The 24779-nt window shown below is 33.2% G+C and overlaps 1 protein-coding gene across 1 annotated transcript in view; it reads left to right on the top strand.

The window, feature by feature from the left end:
- Nucleotides 1-4013: 4013 nt before the first annotated feature.
- The window catches only part of LOC149774464 (cadherin-23-like), a 61282-nt gene continuing 40516 nt past the window's right edge, over nt 4014-24779 (top strand). Inside the window, exons 1-6 of the mRNA XM_089945187.1 lie at nt 4014-4248; nt 14556-14639; nt 17784-17948; nt 22128-22197; nt 23254-23420; nt 24573-24746. Coding sequence (XP_089801313.1) covers nt 4161-4248; nt 14556-14639; nt 17784-17948; nt 22128-22197; nt 23254-23420; nt 24573-24746 — 748 coding nt within the window. The 5' untranslated portion in view covers nt 4014-4160. The remainder of the gene's footprint in view (nt 4249-14555; nt 14640-17783; nt 17949-22127; nt 22198-23253; nt 23421-24572; nt 24747-24779) is intronic.

Below are 24779 nucleotides of genomic sequence, written 5' to 3'. Positions count from 1 at the left end.
ATTTCTTTCGTTGTTCCAGATTGTTTGAGTTAACTAATTTCATCAAATTTTTCACAAAAGAAACCTTTATTGGATGATTTTTCTTTACCAGTCATGTTAGCCGGAATGCTTCATTATTAGTGGCATTACTTTCGCTGCTGCATGCATGTTATCGCTTTTGAATTCTAATTTAATCCTATGAAAATATCATGTAGGCAGGGCCGGCGCTACCATATAGGCAAACTAGGTAGCCGCCTAGGGAACTGATTTCAGGGGGCGCATTTCTCCAAATCAACAACAGTTTTGAAAAATAAATTTCAGTTTTATTGAAGGTCTTTTTTTTATCCTGGTTTATTTCATACAGGAACAAATAATCGAGTAGATTCAGTCTGACCGAAACACCAGACTGACCGGAACAAGCAAAACGAGTGAGTGAAAATCGCGTGTATACGAAACTTTAAGGACGTAATTACGTTCGCGTGTTTTTATAGGCCACGAGTTTTTCCGTGGAATCACGCGTATACGAAACCTTCAGTTTGCCGCAGAAACCAAATTGAGGTGGGGGGGACTCCTTATTTTAATGATATAAACAAGGAAAGAAATGTTCAACTGTCCATTATGCTGTATGTTCATCACTAATGTCTATCTTTATGTTTGTTTATTCTTGTCTTAATTTTGCAAATAAAATAATATCAAGTAGTGCTTTTGGGGGGGGGGGGTGTCCGGACATTTGAGCACAGAGGGGTATTTTTTTTTTAAATTACCCGTGGTATGTGCTCAAATGTTGAATTTTTTTAAAATAAAAATGTATTGTTTATAAATTTTGAAATTTATATTTTCCGGGGGGGCCCTGCATGTAGGTAAGAGTAAAGGTGGATGCATAACCAAGCAGATAAATTAATCAAATGAATAAGTAATTGATTAATATAATGTACATTTTCCTTCTTTTTCAGGACAATAATAAAGACTGTCATCTTTATGGGGTACATGACATTTCTTTTTAGGTGGAATAAAAGAAAGAAAGACCTGAAACTATAACTAAAACGTATCATAACCTAGATTGTATGCATGTTAGGTAAATCATGTAGCTTCTGTTTTACCTTATTCGAATATAGATATTATCTTGAAGAGCATATCTGATAACAACAATGGCTGAGATACACATGTTCAAAGTTAGAAGTTTAGTGGTCGTACACGATTTTGAAACAAGTGAATTTCAAAAGTTACATACTAATGCACACACACATAAGAAATCGCACTAACCTGACAACTGGATTCTAGTTTGAAAGTTTGTATTTTTTTATCCTAGTTTATGGGTAAATCGCTTTGCTAGTTTGAAAGTTTGTATTTTTTATTCTAGTAGTTTATGGGTAAATCGCTTTACTTAATTATGTGCAGCTTACCAGCTTATTGTTTAATAAATTTAATTCATTCGAATTGAAAATAGTTTTTGTCATTTACTTTAATAATAGTAGATAAAATTGAAATGGAATATAACTGGCGGCATGAGGATCGCCTTTACAAAGAAGTCGGTCTGCTGTGACGGAATTTAAATAAATATTTTCAACATTACAATACGGTATAATAATAGTCTAGCGTATTAAAACCAGTACTCGATTTTCTTAATTTATGACATTAATTGCTTGTTTCAATTATATTCACCAGACCCTTACATTTTAAAGACGAACGGTTCATTAATTTACAAAATTAATTGTTCAGTCATTTAATATATATATATATATATATATATATATATATATATATATATATATATATATATATATATATATATATATATATATATATATATATATATATATATATATATATATATATATATATATATATATAGTGTATATTAGATTACAGTACCACCAAATCCACTGTCATTAAGTGCATCATAGATCTCGGTATCACCAGATCAACTGCTGTTAGGCAGTGTATCTTAGATCACAGTATCGCCAGATCCACTGACAGTAAGTGTATCTTAGATTACGGTATCACCAGATCCACTGCCAGTAAGTGTATCTTAGATTACGGTATCACCAGATCCGCTCTCAGTAAGTGCATCTTAGATCACAGTTTCATCATATCCACTTTCAATAACAGTATCTTAGATCACAGTATCACCAGATCCGCTGTCAGTAAGTGCATCTTAGATCACATTATCACCAGATCCACTGTCAGTAAGTGTATCTTAGATTACGGTATCACCAGATCCACTGCCAATAAGTGTATCTTAGATCACAGTATCATCAGATCCACTGTCAGTAAGTGTATCTTAGATCACAGTATCACCAGATCCACTGTCAGTAAGTGTATTTTAGATTACGGTATCACCAGATCCACTGCTAGTAAGTGTATCTTAGATCACAGTATCACCAGATCCACTGTCAGTAAGTGTACCATAGATCACAGTATCTACAGATCCACTGTCGGTAAGTGTACCATAGATCACAGTATCTCCAGATCCACTGTCAGTAAGTGTACCATAGATCACAGTATCACCAGATCCACTGTCAGTAAGTGCATCTTATTTCATTTTATCAAATATATTAGACATTATCTAACTTAATAGTCACTTGACGACATTACATTTGAAAGAGAAGATCCAGTTTTCAACATGTTGGATCCTGATCTAAAATAAAGCAATCTGAGTTGTCGACATTAAGATGGAATTATATTGCATCCAATCAGATCTCTGAATTCAATTATAATATCTAAGAACAGAATAATGTAATTGTCTCAAATATAGAATAAGGCCCTTCAGACGATTTCTTTTTCAGGTGTAAATCATATAATGCTTAAAGGCGTCAGTGAAACGATAGAAGTACCACGAAATATTCTTTTAAGTTTGTCGTTCAAGCAAATAAATGTTCAGATAAATGGAAACTTGTTCGATTTCCTTCCATTCCTGAAGAAACGTGATTTACACGAAGTTTCTGTGTATAGACCAATCTCTGTAATTAGCTGTGTCGCAAAGAGTTTTATAAGACATATTTTAAACATGTGTAAACTTGTTTTGATGTATCAATAATTTTCACACAATATGCCAATTTCTTCAAATAAAAATCGTATGTTGACATCTTTTAACTGTATATTAATAAATCGCTACCGACATTATATAGTGAACTATTACTGAATACTCCAAGTTGTAAAAGTAATTTCGGCTGCGTATGTGATACGGATTCACAGACTGAACATCTGTATCGAACTTAATACGTTATGTCATATATCAAAATTACATACATACATACATACATACATACATACATACACACATACATACATACATGCATACGTACATACATACATACATGCATACACAAACATACATACATACACACATACATACATACATACACACACGTACATACATACATACATACACACACATACACATACATACATACATACATACATACATACATACATACGTACATACATATTCATTTAGCCAATAAGCTAATATTGCTTCCCCCATCGATTCTTTCTTTTTACTGGGAGCATGCCATATAAACTCATTTTCCCAAATATTTTACTGCAATGTCTGTCGAGACTTTAGACCTTTCTGCAGCATATATTGCTCACGATCAAAAAAACGAATGTTTGTTGTAGAAAAAGAAAGTGATTCAGCTCAGTAATTTAATTTCAAGCTTAAAGACCTAATATTGTTTCCTACCTTAAATATTTTCAGCATGTTGTTATGTTTTCTAATTTCATTGTGTGTTTTTTTGTTGTTGTTGTAATCATATTATTATATATGTTTTTATGTCATCGGCGTCGTCTAATTTTATAAGCGCTTAGAGCTTCTAAAGATTAGGCGCTATACAAAGTCCACATTATTGTTATTATCATCCATGATTGATGGCAAAGGTTATTCGTTTAGTTCTGTTTGGATCTGTCTTGTCATTTCAATGGCTTGAAGGGTCGCCTTTTTAAAGTTGCTTTGTCTGTATACCTTAACCCAGTTTTATGCGTTCATCCGTAAACGGGACGCGTAGAATACTCAACATGAGTTGCAGTTCGTAGACGGGGTGCACCTCTTTTGGAAAGTTTTCAAAGGCGATGTAAACGCGACTGTCTAGATGCTTTCAGCTGTGAACTCTTCAGAAATATGGTAATAACTGACATTTGAAAACGAGTGTTGCACAAGAGTGGATTCAAACATCATATGCCCAATGCGAGGTTCAGTTATGAAGACTGGATATAAGTTTTTTATTTGGTTCTTATGTTTTTGTTTCGCAGAGAAATACGTCAAATCTCAAGGTAAGTATCATTGAAATTATTTTTCTTGAACATTTTTATGTATTGTGTGTGCGTGTGTGTGTGTGTGTGTATGCGTGTGTGTATTTTTTTTTAAAAACTTAATATTGTAAAGCTTAAGATTTCCCTACTAAACATTATATATTCACAACAGAGTGGACCTAATGTAGTAGATTTTCATAAATACATATAATATCAGTCTCATTATTAAACCAAAATATTTTTGTTTTCAATTAGTACTAAGTGGTGACACTTTATTTCTTTTCACCAAAGTCATACGCTTTTAAGGGAAACGGCTCAATCATGAATATAAGCAGAATATGATATGTTTAATACCTTGAATTTAGACTTTTTGGTCTAGGTAATGACAATATCCAAAATAAAATAAAAAATTATCCTAATGTTACGGGAAATGAAAAAGAAAAAATGTCATCGCTTTCAGTGGGAATATGTACAGTTTAATCCACATTAGACCACGTCTCTCTCTCTCTCTCTCTCTCACACACACACACACACACACACACACAGATATATATATATATATATATATATATATATATATATATATATATATATATATATATATATATATATATATATATATATATATATATATATATATATATATATAAAGAGACAGACAGACATACAGAGAGACACAGAGAGAGACACAGAGAGATAGAAGGACTAAGTGTGTACAAAGTGAATAAAAAGAATTAAAATAAAAAATAAATAAAAAAATAAAAAATAAATAAATAAACAAATTCTCAGTGAATTCTCCCAGTGATAATGTTTATTCGTTCTTTATTTACTACTCTGATTCCCATACGTCTTTTTCTTTTTCCGCTCCGGCGTCATAAGTGGCTGGTGCGTCCGCCTCCGATGCCAAAGACATAAAATGACGGTACTAATATAAGCCTCGCTAGCCGCTCAGTTTTAATAGGTCAGTGGTGGGACTGGTCGGCTTGGTGTAAGAATAATGTGAATGGGTAGGACATGATGCCATGTGTCTGCAACATTATGCCCCGATGCAAGACACTATAAACTACCACACTGCTGACAGCGTAGCGATATCATCACTGAAATTTGTTAAAAGCTACATTACAAATCCAAATCACAGCCCAACCCCACACTTCTTCTTGTTAGGCTTCTGGTCGATTTCATAGCGTAATGTTGTCGTCTGATCCTAATGTAAGGATGTCAAGACTAGCCTCTCAGTCATTTATGAAAAAAGCTGAGAATTTGTTTATTTTTGTGACTTTCAATTGTGATGTCCATTTAAGAACATAAGCCAGCACAAAGCGATTGCGTTTGAAGTAAATATAATCATTTTGTTTTTCTTCAAAATTCGAACGTGTTTAGGATGAAAATTTTACTAACCCTACAGTTTCTTTTGAATATTCACATACAGTTTTCGAATTTAGCTCAGTTGGTAAATTCCAAACCACTTGTAATCTTCATGAATTGTGCATACAAGTTTATTTTAATTTAATTGTATCTCTTCGGTTTCTATTCTCTCTCTCTCTCTCTCTCTCTCTCTCTCTCTCTCTCTCTGTGTTATACTTGTTCCGGCCTTCACGAATATAGTTTTCTCCACTGCAAAGGTATCATAGTAATTTTCTATGCAAAATATTAAGGTTCGAGAAGCCGGGGCAGAAAGGAACTAATGCCACACAATAGATAATACGTTGGTGTGTATATTCGCATCAAAGGTCTATTCGACTCAACATAAATATATGTCATTTTCTGATGAATTGTAAATCGTTTTCATTGAATTACAAAGAAAATACCTTTTTAAAGTAGGCAGCCAGCTATGAACAAATTCTAATTAAATATCTTCAACTTGACAATAAAATATAATAGTACTGTACTTAGCTGCTAAAACCTATTCTCATGGTTTACTTAGGACCACATAGAGCTCACGATTAAATTCTTTTCACCTAATGTAAGGATGTCAAGAATAGCCTCTCAGTAATTTATGAAAAATGCTGAGCATTTGTTTATTTTTGTGACTTTCAATTGTGAGGTCCATATAATAACATAAGCCAGCAAAAGCGATTGCGTTTGAAGTAAATATAATCATATAAACCAGAACAAAAGTGGTAGATTTTGAGGTAAATATAATCACATGAGCCAAAACAAAATGATCCTAATATCAGTGGAAAAGTAATATCAATGGATTCACTGCAAAATATTATAATATCATACACATTAGACTCCCTATCTGATCACAGATTTGTGTTCTAGTCACACGACCACGAGTAGATGAATTTGCAGAACCCAATTTCAACAAGTCTTTTAAATCAAGTATAGTGCTAGAATGACGCAATTATGGCAGATACACGCAAGTCCGACTTATATTTCGTCCAATCAGATAGATGAATTCACTACTGAATTTTAGGTCAAAGCTCAGTCAATATTCCTTGGTAGGGTGGGGGTGAAACAGGGACCATATGGTTTCTGATAATTTGTTTTCATTTATTTATTTACTTATGTATTGTTATGGTCCTTCTTCCGTCAGATAAAGCACTATACCTAAATCAAAAAGTAAAATACTCCGTCCCCCAAATAAACAAAAACGCGTTATACTCTTCAAAATGTTACACTGCTGATTGCAATGGTTATCAAGTGGAGTGAAAAGAATTGTATTCGCAGGGTGAATCTTGTGGTGTCTGGGTCTTTTAGAAAATCATCGGCAACGGTATGTTGAAAATAAATTGCGTGCTATCATTATTCGTACTTGACTAATTATTACAGCTTGAAAAATGTTTTACTTCGTGGATTTGTAGATTGGAATATTTTTTTGTGTCTGTTTTAAATGCAAACGAGTAACGTTAAAGTTTTACATGGCGGTAGTGAAATAATAATCTCTCTCTCTATCTCTCTCTCTCTCTCTCTCTCTCTCTCTCTCTCAATTAGTGATCAGATCTTTGTTCAAAGTTGTCATGCAAACTTGACCTGAATGCACCACACATGAAATAACGTGCTACTTTTCTTCTCTTTTGTTTGTAATTGATACCTCGGAGGTGGGGATGGGGGTGCCTATAACTGAATAAGCTCATTCTTGCTGAGCTGTGTGAAATTCGCCAATTCAACACGTCTGTTGTTTACTCGATACCTTGGGTAGTTACTAAAACAGAATCAAACCATTCCTAGTGTGTTGTGTGAAATCCGCCATTGCTACAAGCACTGATCTATGCGTCGTTATACATTTCATTTTTCAATTGCAAATTAAGTGTTCATTTCCCGCTCTTCTACCTATAAGAAAAGACCCTATCGGCACATTAACTATATGCCAAACATTTGAGAAAAGAAGTTTTGTTTTTGACACGACAGAACCTTTGATCAAGCAGTACGAGAAATTTTTATGTTTGAAAACTCTTGATGAGACAAGTGGTACGACGTCATCACACCACACACAAGTATAACACTAATGTACGAAATATCAGTTTTACATGATCTCTAACTTGGTACTAACAATGTGTACAGAATTCGAACGAGAAAAATAAAACGAATAACACTTGTACAACCCTGTATTGTAGCTGCAAGTTAAACTGGACGTTTTATTGAAGCTGATGTCACGCAAGCTTGTAGGTGAAAACCAGTCTTGGTCATGTTAGAACCAAACGAAAAAGTAGCAAATGCCAAAAGAGTTGTCACTTCCTGTCTATCGCAAGTGGGAAGTTTAATAAGAAAATGATAGACGGTTAGCCAGTGCATAGATTCATGCGTGTGATATTGTATATGCTTATTGCTTTCGAACTTGATGGACGGTTCATTAATAAAGTCATACTGCAAACAAGTTTGATAGTACATCTTTCTACCATACTTCTCACTTGAAAAGAAGTGGTCATTTAAATGGCAGAATTGATTACATCAGGGCGAGATGGAAAGCTCCAATTATGATTTTCTAATGATACAGCATAATTAACGGTTTTATTCTTAATTACAGTAGCTGATTATCTCTAAGTGTCATATACCTTAAAATGCTATACAAGGTCTTAGATATATAGTACACTGTGCAGTGGAAGCAACTACTATGAAATTCATACCCTTCTGTTACCCTTGATACTCACAGACAAGAAAAAAAAACCATTGTTTTCCTTTGCACGTGAATAAATTCTATTAAGTTATACTATTTCAAAGACCTTTTATTTTTGTTTGGAAACGATAGACATTGGTCTAGAACAATTCGGATCTGTTTTGTCCTTTTAATGGATTTAAAAGGCTCCTCCCAGCACCTGCTTTATTCATCGACACAAACATGCCTACAATAAAAGGAATGTGCACCATGCAGTCTGGGTTCAAGTTAATGGATGAGTTCAACTTTACAAAAGCGATCCAAAATGCGAAAGAAACGATTATTTGATTGTTTTCAGCTGATACTTCTTTGAAATATCGAAATACATATGGTGTATAAGGCACTATTGCACCGACATACCGTAGAGAATGTTCATTTATGAAGACTACATCAACGTATTTAATTTGCATCTTGCACCTCTGTTGGGCACATAAATGCGTCGAATCTCTTGGCGGGTGTCATTCTGTTCTTTATGACTCTCTCTCCCCATTTAGTTTTCAATTCAACCATTTACGTATCTAGATTTCTAAAACTCGATCTTAGGGGGTTAAACATTGAACAAAGCATTTCACATAGAACGACAAATATAAAACGGAGTGCAATTTGTTTCATTTTACTGTCTCTGTTCCTCTAATATCTACACACTGATTCATCTCTTAATGCAATTTATTTATAAACTTCATTTGTTCCGTGGTAAACAGCCGGAAAAATTATAATAAAGTTAGGATATTTTGATCTGCATTTTGGTTTTGTAACTCGGATGCTTTACACCCAACGCAAAACCAGATAAATATCTAACCTGACTTGCCAGGAAATGTGTGATGATGATGATGATCTTCTTTTTATTCCTCCATTTTCTGAAGATTTTAAGACAAAGTATAGAAATGCAATGAAATACATAGAATCACAAAAATAGTGGATTCGTTACTTATGAAGTCCTCTGAATTATTTCCAATAGCAAACGAATAAATAAATTAATATCATTACTAAACTATATATATATATATATATATATATATATATATATATATATATATATATATATATATATATATATATATATATATATATATATATATATATATATATATATATATATATGATAGAACATTTGAAAATGTATCCTCACAACAAAAATAGTTAGTTTCCTAATCGCTTTGCATTCCAGTACAAGTATTTCTTTCCTTATACTCTGAGTGAGTACTCTATTGAATCGAATATATGATATCCTTTATCTTAATGAAATACTTGGTAGATAGTCTGATCACGTTTATCCATGCCTCAAGTTCTAAACGTTCTGATGTCATTTAAACCAACAAGTGGGGGAATTTAAAGCGTTCCGTCTCCAATTAGAAGCAGTAGCGAAACAATTTATAACTTTGGTCTCTTTTTCGTTTAATCAAATCGTTTCTTCGTATAATGTAAACAGGTAATGAAATGTGACGATTATTTTCCCAACATATATTTTTATAAATATGTTTGTGTCTGCATCATAATTAATTGAAGAGAAAACAATAAGAATTTGCATGGAAATTGAAGAATTTTTTGGGGGTGGGGGTGAACAATTTATTTTCACAGGGAACTGTCATTTGCATCAATTTCGTGGTGTTTTTCATCTTTTTACGTATTTATATATTTGTCTCTGTCGTTATCTGTTAAATAGCAATCTAGTAATGGAGCACTTCAGATCTGCAGAGCCATATGAACGTCATTATAACTGGAAGTATTTGCCAAAACTGAATATATGACTATTTAATGTTTATACCCGACGGCGAATTTCGATAATTTATTTATTATATATCTCTTTTATCAGACTAATACATTCGCCTTCTACTAGTCAATACAATTCTTAGCAAGCAATTTTTCCATTCATTTATACTTGTAATTCGTCTTATATTTTGGTGCTACCAGCAAATCCCCCACAAAAATTATATTTTAACTTAAATTCAAATTTTCTTTCATTTCATTTGCAAATATAGGCCCGGGAATACCAACTGACATGTATATAAATGTACTTCATTTAATTGTTTATTCTTCATGCTATTAGAGAAGTACAGTAATATTATTGTATTAAGTGATACGTTTAGACAGAAGTACAGTGATATTATTGTATTAAGTGATACGTATAGACAGAAGTATAGTGATATTATTGTCTTAAGTGACACGTTTATACAGGAGTGCAATAATATTGTAGCATTAAGTGATACGTTTATACAGAAGTACAGTGTTTGTATTGCATTAAGAGATACGTTTATGGAGAAGTAAAGTTATATTGTTGTAGTAAGTGACACGTTTATGCGGAAGAACAGTGATAGTTTTTTAATGAGTGATACGTTTATACAGAAGTAAAGTGTTTGTACTGTATTAAGAGATACATTTATAGAGAAGTACAGTGATATTATTGTATTAAGTGATACGTTTATTCAGAAGTAAAGTGTTTGTATTGTATTAAGGGATAAATGTATAGAGAAGTACAGTGAAACTATTGTATTATGGGATACCTTTATACAAAAGTAAAGTGTTTGCATTGTATTAATGGATACATTTATATAGAGGTACAGTGATAGTATTGTATTATGTGATACGTTTATAGAGAAATACAGTGATCAGTGATAGTACTGTATTATGAGATATGTTCATAGAGTTTTACAGTGATATTATTTTATTATGGGATACTGTATAGAGAAATACAGTGATATTACTGTATTTAAGGGATCGTTCATAGAGAAGTACAGTGATATCATTGTATTAAGGAATACTGTTATAGAGAAGTACAGTGATATTATTGTATTAGGGGAACGTTTATATAGAAGTGTAACAATATAGTCGTGTGTATGTGTGTGTGTGTGTGTGTCGGTGTGTGTCGGTGTGATTTGGATTGTAACATAGCTTGGACAGTTTTTCAGTCATATCGCAGTGTGACGGTTTATAGTGTTGTCTAGCGATGGGAGACCATGACACAGACACGTGGCATTATGTCCCACCCAGTCACATTATCCTGACGCCATGCCGACCAGTCCTAACACTTACCTCTTAATGCTGAGCGCCAAGTCTTTTATAAGTATTTGGTACGACTCGACCGGGGCTTAAACCCGCGACCTCCCGCATCCGAGTCAGAAGCTCTAACACTGAGGCCACCGGAGCGGTCAGTACTAGAACTGTAGTAGAGCTATATATTTACATACAAGTGTATTGGTGGTATTATATTAAGGCAAAGATTTATAGTTCAGTTCGCTATCATGATTTTTCTTCTATTAAGATCATATGGTCTTAAAATAAGTAGTAGAAAAGAACGAGAGGTAACAGGTTATGTAAAATTCAACAAATAATTTTTTTTCATAGCATGCAAAGTCAAACTGAAAAATGAGCATTCGGTATTGTGAATTAAATAGAATTTAATACTCGTGTATAAAAGTAGCCCTCTAATATGTTGGCTATAGATAATCATTATAATTTACAATCACGTTCAAATATTACACATAATATTCCATGTATACCATATAGTCATGTACAAAAAATATACATATACATAACACATTAGTATTTCGAAATACTCATTTGCAGTAAACGAAAGCTGCTCCACTTATAGTCAGTCAGGATCCTTTTGGTAGTATCAATGTCCTTTTTTGATCACATGATGTTTACTTTAACTGTTTCGGTATATCGACCTTGGAACTTATGCATTAAATCATAGCAACAAATGTGCAAAAGACGATGTTAGAATATTAACATTAAAGTGTAATTTTCTAAATGACCATGACTAAAATCATTATGATGAAATTAATATCATAATATATATATATATATATATATATATATATATATATATATATATATATATATATATATATATATATATATATATATATATATATATATATATATATATATATATATATATAACAGACAACTATATATACTAGAACTGACAAGTATACTTTTATATACGCAGATGATTTATCTGCTTTAAGTCGGTTCGATAATTATTGATTGTAAATTTTCTCTATAAAAGGGGAGATATGATGTATGAATATGTATTTTGTGTTAGTGGCCTTTATTACGAATAAACTTTATCTATCTATCTCTCTACATGTATATCTATCTATCGATCGATCGATCTACTGATATATCTATGTATCTATCCTAAGAGAGAGAGAGAGAGAACACGACAGCTTAATAATCAAACAGGCTAGATAATTATAATTTGTTTCATCCATTTGACTATGTGACAAGAAACATGCTAAAAAAATTATTCTAATGATAATTATTCTGAAAACAAAAACTTTGGTCCAAATATGCCCCGCTAATTACATTTCATTTCGTTGAATTTCCTTGTTTTTTTATCCTACATTAGAGTTTGCTTGTATTAAACTATGAAACATTGCATTAAAAAATATTTATCCTTTTATTAATATAAAATCCGTAAAGTATCACACGTACTTAAATAGGCATAAATTTTTTGTTTTCAACGGTCTTTAACATTCTTGGTTGCTATGACATAGGATGGCGACTTTTTCTGACAACCTAACTACTATTAAAATCTCCTTAGGCTGAGTAACAGAATCTTAATTTATTTATCTAATTGTTAAGACGTTAGGGAAGAGAAATTGTTCAAGTACTAACAATTATTTCAGTTACCATGCCATGTTAGAGGCGTGGATTTTTTTTAACTGCAAAGTCGACGACAATCCTGTTTTTTTAAAAACAGAAATGTCTAATAATTCGTTTCGTTCGGGTTGATATTGCAGCATTTTCTAATTGTTTTCTCATCAGAAAACGAGGAAATGGAAGAAATAGTTAACGAGCTTATGGAAATATAGCAAATCCTGACCGTGACTATGATACTGGAATGAATTTCCGTTAAATTTAAACTGAACCTAAAAATTAATTTGGTTAAATGTCCACGTTAATACATTTTCACTAGTCTACTATTTTGGAACAGATTGCTTGTTTTCGCTACGTGATTTTTGGCACTTGGCGACACATTATTGTACTCTTACATATCGGGATATTAAATATGTTTATGACTTTCGACTCGGTCATGAAACTACTATAAAAGTCACACAAAAATCTCTCCATATTCAATACTAAAACCAGGATATGACCAATGTGGAACATTTCAGATATAAGTTCGACAAAGCACAAATGTCGTTTGATGCATTTCTTGTAGGTGTCTGTGGATGATAACGAAACGATAATTTGTATTTCATCATTTCTCAACATGGCTTATCTGGACTCCTCCCCCCCCCCAAAAAAAAGAAAACAACAAAACAAAAACATACAAAACAATAACAAAGAAACAACACCAAAAATAGATCTAGTCGTGTCGAAGATATACACATTATTATTGATACACATTATTATTGATGAAATTTATATGCATTTCACTATGTGGTGTGTGTGTGTGTGTGTGTGTGTGTGTGTGTGTGTGTGTGTGTGTGATCTGGAATTTTAACTTAGCGTTAACAATTTTTCGGTCAAATCGTTGCGATGTCTGTAGAGTGGCAGTTTATAGTCATGTCTAGAACTGGGCATCATGCTGCAGACCTGTAGCATCGTGTCCCACCAAGTCACATTATTCGGACACCAGGACGATAAATCCTACAACTGACCTCTTAATGATGAGCGGCTAGCGAAGCAGCTGTTAGTGCCATTTTTATAAGTGTTTGGTGTGACTTAGCCGGGTTCGAACCCGCGACCTTCCGCATCTGGCATTGCCATAATAAATGACAAATGATTTCTACCATCATATTGAATTGAGAAACGTATTTCTATACAAGAAGCATCACATGGACATATTCACATTTTTAAATATGGCTTCAGTTTAGAAAACCGTGACCTCTCTATTCAGCAAAAGACTATATTTATATCAGAATCATCAACAAACACATCATCAATTAAAAAGTGGAAATAATACGATGAAACTAATTTTCGCCATTTTGTTTAGAACAGTTTTGTACACTACAGAAACATATAAAACATAGATTCATTTTGCGTAATTCACAAACATTTTAAACAAATAGAAGAAAACAAGGTTCATCATTTTGTAAGTTACCTATTTAATGACATATTGCCTGATTAACTTACCTTCTTTTTTTACCCGCGCATATTTACTTACGTTTAAATTTTACTAACTTATTTAAGTAGCTTTCCTAAGTAAATAACGTTCAAAACAAGTTATTTCTTTGCTTTCCCTCATTATTGTTTTATTTATTTATTTATTTTCCAGCATGCACTGGGACAGAATTCATGGGTTGGCCTGGTACCGGTGATGCCAATTCTATTGGAAAACAACTTGACGGTTTTGCGGGAGGTGGGTCGTTTTTAATCAATTAATATATCACATTTGTCAGTACTTTTTCTTAAGAATACCGATAGCTTGCCAAACGGAAAGATGGCGAGACTTGTGTCCTCCTTATAGATTCCTTCTTTTAGCGATATATATCTGTATATTTCAACAGGTTTCTGGTAAAGGCCTCTCCCGCTCAATTCCCCTACGCATCCACCCCCCCCCCCGCAGTCTCCAAAAATAGATAATTTTTTAATATTATTATTGTGACACTGTATATTGTAAATCTACTGGGCAAAAATAACAACAACAGTTTATACTCACAATCGGAATAGTCTTTTTTATTCATGATGAAAAACATCTTTCAGACCTTGAAATAAACTCGTGTGAAGGTAAGTTAACTTTTGAGGAATGTAGTTTAGCACTGTAAAATATGAAAAATGAAAATAGCCCTGGTTCCAATGGATTTACTGTTGAATTTTGTAAATTCTTTTGGAAAGATGAAGGTGGCTTTCTTTGTAGGTCTGTAAATGCTGGATTTGATATGCAACATATTTCAGAATCTGAGTCGCAGGGAATCATTACTTGTATTCCCAAGGAATGTAAAGATAAAGAATTTATTAAAAATTGGAGACCAATTTCACTACTGAATGTAGATTACATGATTGTTTCTCATCAATTGCTTCTAGGGTCAAGAAATTCCTCCCTGTTATTATTAGTGATATTCAAAAGGGTTTTATAAAGAGTGATTCATCTGTGAAAATACAGGACTTTTTTATGACCTGATGCAGTATCTTGAGGAATAAATTGATCTGGTCTGCTCCTACTGACAGACTTCGAAAAAGCTTTCAATTCGGTTGAATAAAACTTTCTGGTGAATGCCCTGAAATCGTTTAACGTTTGGGAATATATTTATCAGATGTCTAGTGTGTTCTGCAGTAAATCAAAACGTTGTCATTAATTATGGACATGTATTCTTATATTTCAATCTGGAAGCTTTTTTATTATCAGACGGTTTTCCTTTATCCTTGGACACAACTACACAAATTTTAAACGACTTTGCTTCATATCAGGTCTGCTCTGCAATGCTTTTAATCAAAAGCTCTATGGAGTGGGAAAAAATATAATGATAAAATACGTCTCTAAATTGATATTAACTGGTTAATGCCGAATTTTAGATTATTGGGTATAGTTTTCTCATTAAATTTGGAGGATATAGTTGAGCTTAATTTTTTGTCAATGTTGAAGGAAGTAAAGGAATACTTGTCTCTGTCCGAAATGTTCGAGTAAATATTTGCCCACGCTAAAGTGAATTACTGGAACCCTGGGGATCAACGTCTCTTTTCAAAGCGCTCCAGTAAACATTTGCCGGAATTCAATGGAGTTGTTGGAGCCCTGGAGTTCAAAATCTCTGTTCAATGTTACGACTGTAGGTCTTAAACTATGTAACAGAAAGAAGCGAAACCAATAAGTTTATTAAACTCAACAAATGATTTATTTTTATAAATTACAGTCAACATTTAAGTGATACTTACAGCATTGTGAATTAAATCATAAATACACCTGATTTTTATATCACAATTCTAAAAGTATATAATGATCTGAATGAATATCAATAGTATTGTATGTCCTGATGTACCACAATGACAAAATCAAGAATGTCTTTGAATGAATTTCAATAATTCCAAATTAGTGTTGTAGTCTTAATTTTTTAATTTTCCAGTTCTGTTGACCTGATACACGAAAATGAAAACATTCAACTAGTTCATAAGACTCTAGATAGAATAATCACGGTTCGCATAGCATTGAGTGAACTGAAGCATGAAAAAGTTGAGGAGTAGTTTATATATCCACGATTTCTTTATTTGCACGGAAAATATAATTAATAATATTAACAATTTTATTTAATAAACTATTCGATGTTGGATATTATTCAGAATATTGGTCAATGACAGTCATAATACCAATTCCGAGGAAAGGGGATGCGAATGAATCATCCAATTTCCGACGCTATAATCTGCTACCAGTATAAATAAATGGGTGTTCGAAAACGAATTACTGGTCAAAGAACAAACTGAAATGAGAGCAGGCTATTCTACAGTAGATAGTATATTCATATTATATACATTAATTTGTAAATATTTCAGAAAACTTAGAAGCAGATTCTAAACAGTGTTTATTGGGTATGAAAAGGCTCTTGATAGGGTAGAAACGTTTACTGTACCAAAGGATATTTAGTGAAAATATTAGCGAAAAAAGTGTTAAGAATGATTACGGCAATTTATAATGATCGAAAAGAGTATATTAAGTAAAACAAATAATTACTGATGTGTTAAATTGTTCTGTTGGCGTACGCCAATGTTGTGTTTCATCGCCTTTACTATTTTCTTCATATTTTAGTGATTTGAAACCCCTTTTAGCGGACGAAAGCTGGGGAGTTTCGATAGAACCTTAGAACGATTGTTACTGTTTTATGAGAACTATTTAATCCTCTTTGCGGAAACAGTCCATCAGTTACAAAATATGTTCAATAGGCTACATGCATTTTGCCCGAAATGGAATTTAAAAGTGAATATGGAGAGGAGACAAAAAAGAACCCAATAGTGACTGTATTTTCAGAGGTGTTTATATCAGAAGTTACCAAATGTGGCACTATGGCCCCACAGAGGTATGGTTTGAATCATATTGCAAGTATTTAAGATGCATATTTTTTTAAAAACAAACCTCTTGGTATATGTGTCAGAAAACTATGTCTTTGTAAGCGCTGAAGACTATGCTTAATCTGAAGCAAAGTCTTTCAAAATGTGACAGATTACCTGTTACTGCATTGCTTCATCTGTTTGACTCAAAGATCACTCCCACTGTTAATTAATTAATTAACTAATTTATTTATTTATTATTATCATTATTGCTAATATTATTATTATTATTGCTATTATTATTATTATTTTTATTATTGCTATTATTATTATATTATTATTATCATTATTATTGCTATTATTATTATTATTGCTATTATTATTAATATTATTATTATTATTATCGTTGTTGTTGTTGACGAATAAGAAAAATATCAGCGTTATCATTATCATCATGCACATTTTATCTGCTTCGTCATCAAACTGCAAAAAGAACAACACCATCTTTATTTGGTTGCAATTTACACAGGTACAGGCTACCTGATTCCGCTTACTTCGTACACAGCCGCTTGCTGCGGCTACGTGAAACAAATCGAGGCCTATCATGAAAATGCTGGAACTACAACTACGCAAGTCTGGCGACCCACCAGCGGGACAAGCTATACTCTTATTGGAGCCATTGGCATCACAGGACGTGAGTATCTCGATATTATTTCTTCTAGTGTCTGTGAAAGCAATATATCAGAATAAACATCTCCGTCATTTTTTTCAGATTTCTAAGACACTCTTTGTTGAACTTATTTCTTGGCAAATGTCATCACAGTATGCTACAAAACACAGCTTTATAAAGTTGTCTGCTTCAATATGCATACTTTAGGACAAATTTGGTGGGTGGTGTTGGTTAATCTTAAATGGATGTTTTTTTAAGATCTACATGTACTATAAACGGTTGGCGATTATCAAGTAAGGTATTTCTTACAATTTGTTGCATTATAAAACTTAGTAAAAACCAGATTCAGTTCATAAATTTGCTCTGAAATTAAAGGGTTTTCGTCCGATTATCGGAATTCTCATTTAATCAGACCATTTCCGGGTTTTCGTCCTCTTTAAGCAATATGCGCTGATGGTGGAGCACCTGATATCGTCTTTCATACATTTTTACAGATTCACAAAGAACGAAGGCATTTTTGGAATGAACAGAATTGTCGCTGAAAATGATTAAAGAATGCTCAATTTCCTTTGCTAATTATGCCATATGCCTGAGAAAACGTTGTTTCAAAGAATAGTGTTACACGCAAGGGGTCTCTCTAGCGAGCGAATCATACATAAGCGTGAGCGTTTCTTGAAGTCCATTGTTTTCCCCCATTTTCAAAAACCTCAAACCAACAGTCATTGTCAACTGAAAGGCTCTTAAACGCGCAAAGATTACAAATAATTTTCTATAATCATCACATGAACACACATCACGAAACTTTAATTTCAAACTTGCTTTTACTTGTTTCCTATTTGTATGACTCAAAAAGTAAGACTTTCCTCGCCAAATATTAGTACTCCAGAAAACGCAACAAAAATCATGACCAAAACACCCGAGACAAAGAATTATCTCTGTCTAACATTATTAAACACATTTGCCTAAAATATCCACATAATTCCTCATGATAAGAACTTAGGGAGGGCTCATTTTACGAAAATAATCGGTCCTATTATACAATCTCGTAATTACTGTATTATTATTAAATCTGATCCTAGAAACTCACTAATTGCTTGGGCTTAGAAATATCTTCTCAACACCGACTCCTCATAATCAACAAACAATCCAAAACTAACAAATTTATAAATTGAGAAATACAACTACCACACACACACACACACACACACACACACACATACATACATACATATATATATATATATATATATATATATATATATATATATATATATATATATATATATATATATATATATATATATATATATATAAATACATATATTTGCCATTTGAAATGACTTAAATTGATGAGAGCCAACTGTGTATTGACTGGGTGAATAAACTCACAACCCTGCTGAGTGTATTCGCTACAAAATGTAGTTCTGTCTTTTTGTAGCTATTCAAAGTCACCTATTCATATTAATAAGCTGATTGTTATCATTTTTCAGTTTCTATTTTTATTCATATTGATTAAATCAATATAAGTTGCACTTATGATCATGTACATGAAAGATGGTTTCAATGAAGAAATTAGAGCACCAGGCCTACATACACATTGATTCTTGAATACTGAACGTTCATCAATGCATTGACGTACAGGCGCAAGGAAATTAGCGTCTAAGCTAAACGACGAACCAAGAAGATGTAATTAAAATATTTAAATATATTTAAAGTTAATCTCAGTCATTATTCTGCTTAATGAACATTACTACCAACCATAAATTTGTATCTCTCTCTCTCTCTCTGGTCAATTTGATTTAACATTTACCATCATTCTTCATAGGTCCAGATACGTTGTGGTATTACATAAGCGAAAATCCTCTATTCTCGTTTTTTCATGGATTTTCGCCCCTATCTTGATACAATGGTCACCAGAGAGAGAGAGAGAGAGAGAGAGAGAGAGAGAGAGAGAGAGAGAGAGACAGAGAGAGAGAGAGGGAAAGAGAGGGAGAGAGAGGAGACCTTTCGATATTTTCATATTTAATTAATAATAGTTAATTTTTAGAACCTTATAATATGTTTCAGAAACAACAACAATATCAACAAAAGCCTTAAATACATTACATACGTGTGCCTCGTAACAAGACATTCACTTCACTGTGTCGACCGGAAATTGCAACTTTGTATCATTGATTATATAAACACTTTAAATAAGTCCCAAGGGATGTGTAAACATACTTTTATGAAGAACGATATTGTAGGTTACTTGGTGCAATTTCAGTTTCAAAGTTTATTTTATCCAACCCAATAGCTTTTTTCCCTCACTCCAGATTTCTGCATATTTTTACCCTTGTGCAAGAGAGGGGAGGGGAAAACAGAAAATAAGAGGATTGAAATTAAATTGTGTACCATATTAAATTCATATATATATATATATATATATATATATATATATATATATATATATATATATATATATATATATATATATTAGAGAGAGAGAGAGAGAGTTTTTTCTTCAAATATGACTTGAAACACCTTAGTCTATTCCGGCTAAGAAGGAATGATGAAACATTTTATGGAAGAGGATAAATAAATATAAGAATACTCACTTTACGCACATGTTTGAAGCATAAATTCTTGCAAAGTTTTAAAAAAACTATACATCATTGTACTAAACCCGTCATTTCGTGGTAAATACCAGCGTCAAACAATCTGCTGAAACTTGTATAAAATTGCATCCAGGTTTCTGGTCACTAGATGCAGTAAGTTACACCAAGTATTCGTCAACATGTTTATACTCCTTAATTGACTATTTCTGCTCATATGCTGAAAGACACAAAGGATGAAGATATATGATAGTTTACTGTTATGTTTAACTAACGAAGAATTTCTTCAATACTTACTGATTAGCGAATTCCCTTGAATGACCCCGAAGTCTACCTCACAAATAATATCACTTCCAGGTATTGATTATGTCGATATATCGTTATATAACTATCGATAATTTTGAGGTAATACCTTGTTGTCAGCCTTGAAAATTGTATTTGTCCATCATATGTGTATGTTGAGTAGGAGGATAAAAATGAACGACAGATCTGTAGATAACGCAATCAGGACTAGGATGGTATAAAAAATGACCCACATAGAATGGACAATGTCAGTCATAATATTTGAGGTCATGATGTGTGTATATATATATATATATATATATATATATATATATATATATATATATATATATATATATATATATATGGGATGACCATTTCGTTCTTTTCTTTACGAGGGGAGACTGTAACAGCAGCGGCAGTTTTAGGGCTTTGCGGGCCTGGTGCGAAATAAGGACAGTGGCCCCCTAAATCTAATTTCTATATCAATGAAGAAACTGTGAAATAATCATAGAAAAATAAAAATTTGCTTTCAAAATCAAATTTAGTTTTAAATAATCTGCTTCAATTATAATCTGTTTTAAACAAACTCCAACATTTTGTGTCGCCGCCCTCCCTATCCAGCTTCCGGGACCAGTGAAATCGTACCTTTCGCACCTTGATAAGGCCGCTACTGGTAGCGGTCGGAAATTGCCATTAACCATTGCTCATCGGTGATGGTGGTATGGTACTAATATCATACCATTTAAGCATAAAAATTCACAGAACGTACCAGTTAAACATAACAAACTGTATTAGTGTCGATGCAAGCACGAGTTTGTGATAACTGTACGTCACGTCATGGCCATACACGTATCTGTACCATTTATCTGTGTTGTTTTTAATTTCTTAATGGAGTAAACAATGATGGACTGGACCCAGAAATAACAAATATCGGTAATCCTATACATGGGTTCAATTTAATTCATATCATCTGAATGGAGAAAAGCGGTCAATTATCATAACATTATTTCTATTAAATGTACGACTTGTATATTTCCTTTCATAAGCTATTTTTCAAACAGAAACGAACGGACGTTCTTCTTTCCAAAGTTTATGAAACATTACAAGTGTTCGTAACGCATCCTCGTACATATCTCAGCAATGTTATCAGATAAATGCTCTAATGTGCAGAAATATAAATTAAATTTGTATGGATGTTTTCCTTTTACTCTCAATCAAGTAGTTCAGCTTTGTATAATGTTATCGCTTCATATTATATATAATTACATAATGGGTATGAGCGATGTTGTGATTCAATTGAGTACTGTACATTTTTCTATTTATTCAGAACGTATGTTTACCTATAATGTTCCCGCCGCCAATCAGGTGAAAGTAAAAGTGGGAGACGTCGTTGGCTGGTAAGTGTACCGTTAAGAATTACATGGTCAACAATAATATTACCTCTTAGTCTGGTCTTGATTCCGTTTTATACGTAATCCGAAATCGCAAATATATTTGTTCCTGGGTTATTCATTTTCTCATCTGATCCTCAAGACATCGAACTCATATCATCATCATGTGAAATAACAACATTTACGAGACCAAAAGCCAAGCATGTAAGGAAAACAAATAGAACTGAATATATCAGCGTTCATAATTAGCTGATCTAGTTCTGAAACTAGCACTGTAAAAGTTATATGAAACGAAGCCAAAAAGAAAATTAAATTAAAAATAGAATTAAATAAAAAATAAAATAAAATGCCATAAGGTCAAATGATCAGATCAAAAAGCAGTTTTTGATTAGCAGGTTGCCAAGTAACAGACGAATCCTGTTGTTACTCTCATAAAATGGGGGGGGGGGGGCTGTGATTTTCTTTTGAGACAAAATATTTTGTTTCTGTTATCTCAAGATAATTAATATTTTTCCTAACAATATCAGGGATAAAATATAGTGCTATTTTGCTGTTAATCAGAACAAGATATTTTTCCAGTTATGGACAGAGGGAATTAAACAAGAAAGTGTCAGGCTTCTGCCCCAGACCATTGAATTGTTGGTCTCAAATATAACGGTGGCATACCACGGCACCTATCGCAGTGCTCTGAGAAAATCTCGCTATACCGCGGTGTAAATTGTTTCGCAGTACCCAGCTCTAAAGTATTTAAACTAAATAACTCTTACACACTATACTCATGAATGATCACACACACACACACACACACACACACACACACACACACACAAGCACACAAACACACACTCCTCCAGTTATGGTATTATTACCCTTTTGCTACATTTAGTTCAGGCATATTACCTAACACACTGGCATTCAAAGCTTATCCTTAAATGAAAGATTCCCCGGTAGTAGGTCACTATATCCATTTATTCACATTTAAGTTTAGATTGGGTTGTATGACCCAATTTTTACAGTGAGATTAAAAAAAAAACAATAAAGATACTTCATTTGTAATTAAAGGTACAGTAGTAGTGCAAACCAGGTGAGTTACAAGCAAAATACTGGTCTAAACGGAAATCTTTACAAGACGTTTGCCAGCGCAACCCCAGTGAGCACAACGGTTGATTGGAGTTCAGCTTCCACGAAGAATGATGTCACATATGCGATGAAATTCTACTTAGGAGCGAGTAAGCTTTTGTTTACTGGATTTTATATAGGACTAAAATTTTGTAAAATACTTTTTTAACTTGCCAATGTGTGTGTGTGTGTGTGTGTGTGTGTGTGTGTGTGTGTGTGTGTGTGTGTGTGTGTGTTGGATTTTTACGTAGTTTTAACAATTTTTCGGTCATATCGCAACTATTTCTGCAGTGTGGCAGTTTATAGTGATATCTATCACTGGGGCATCATGTAGTATGATGTCCCATCCATTCACATTATCTAGACACCAGGCCGACCAGTCCTCACGTTAACTTCTTAATGCCGAGCGCCAAGCGAGGCAACTGCTAGTACCATTTTTTAGAAGTCTTTGGTATGATTCGATTGAGGCCGACGCTCTATCCACTTAGGTCAACGGAGCGGTCTTGCCAACCTTTCTACAAAGCGATATGTTTTTCAACGCTGAATATGGACTATACTCAGTGGGTTCTATACATTTTGTATATTTTGCACACATACACACACACACACACACACACACACACACACACACACGGAAAAAGCCAGTGAGCGATCAGGAATACATACGCAAATAAACCAAGACACTATTAAAGATTTTCAATTGATGCAACAGATTCGAAACAGCCATTTTCAAAGTCAGATGCGCGTTGTTTATGTAGTCACAAGAAAGGAGTGATAGTCAATTGTTTGGGGTGGGATAATTTATGATACATTACACTGACTACGAGAATTCTTTCTGACTCATCTTTCAGGACCACACGGAGGTTTTACTGAACAAGTTCTCTAAATTTCCATTTCGCCATTCCATTTGGTCTTGAATGGGGGGCTGGGGGCGTTTACTAGTGAAATACTTGTACACATTTGTATTTCCCACATAGTAGTGATGTTTGGAGTTGAAAGCATTGTTTAAATAGCTGTATGTACGACACGACTAGCGTGCTGTTTAGGTTTATGAACACATTTAAGAAATGTTCCACATTTCGCATGAGTACTTTTCTTGTGATAAATAGGCTTTTCCAAATATTACGATCTTTATTTGTTTTCAGGACACCACCAAATACGTTCAATCGCTTTTCTGGACAAGTGTTAATTATTGATTTCTTAGCATTGTTGTCACAAGCAATGAACTCTTATATAAGACCATCTGCTTATGATATTTGCAGGCAGTGTTCCAACTTTCACGAACTTGCCAACAACGACAACAGTATTAAATTCGGTTGCTGTGGCTACATCGGTCTTCACCGTGTCTGCTACGGACGCCGATGTCAACGATGTAGCAACACTGACCATAACTAGAACGGATACTAACTCTTTCTTCTCATTTGACACTGCAACAAGTAAGAATTTGTTTTTTGAAGGACTTTATATTA

This window comes from Sinohyriopsis cumingii, unplaced genomic scaffold, assembly GCF_028554795.1.
Source record: "Sinohyriopsis cumingii isolate HCF-2022 unplaced genomic scaffold, ASM2855479v2 utg000229l, whole genome shotgun sequence".
NCBI lineage: Eukaryota > Metazoa > Mollusca > Bivalvia > Unionida > Unionidae > Sinohyriopsis > Sinohyriopsis cumingii.
Note: the sequence above shows the minus strand (reverse complement) of the source record. Positions and strands in the feature narration are given on the sequence as shown.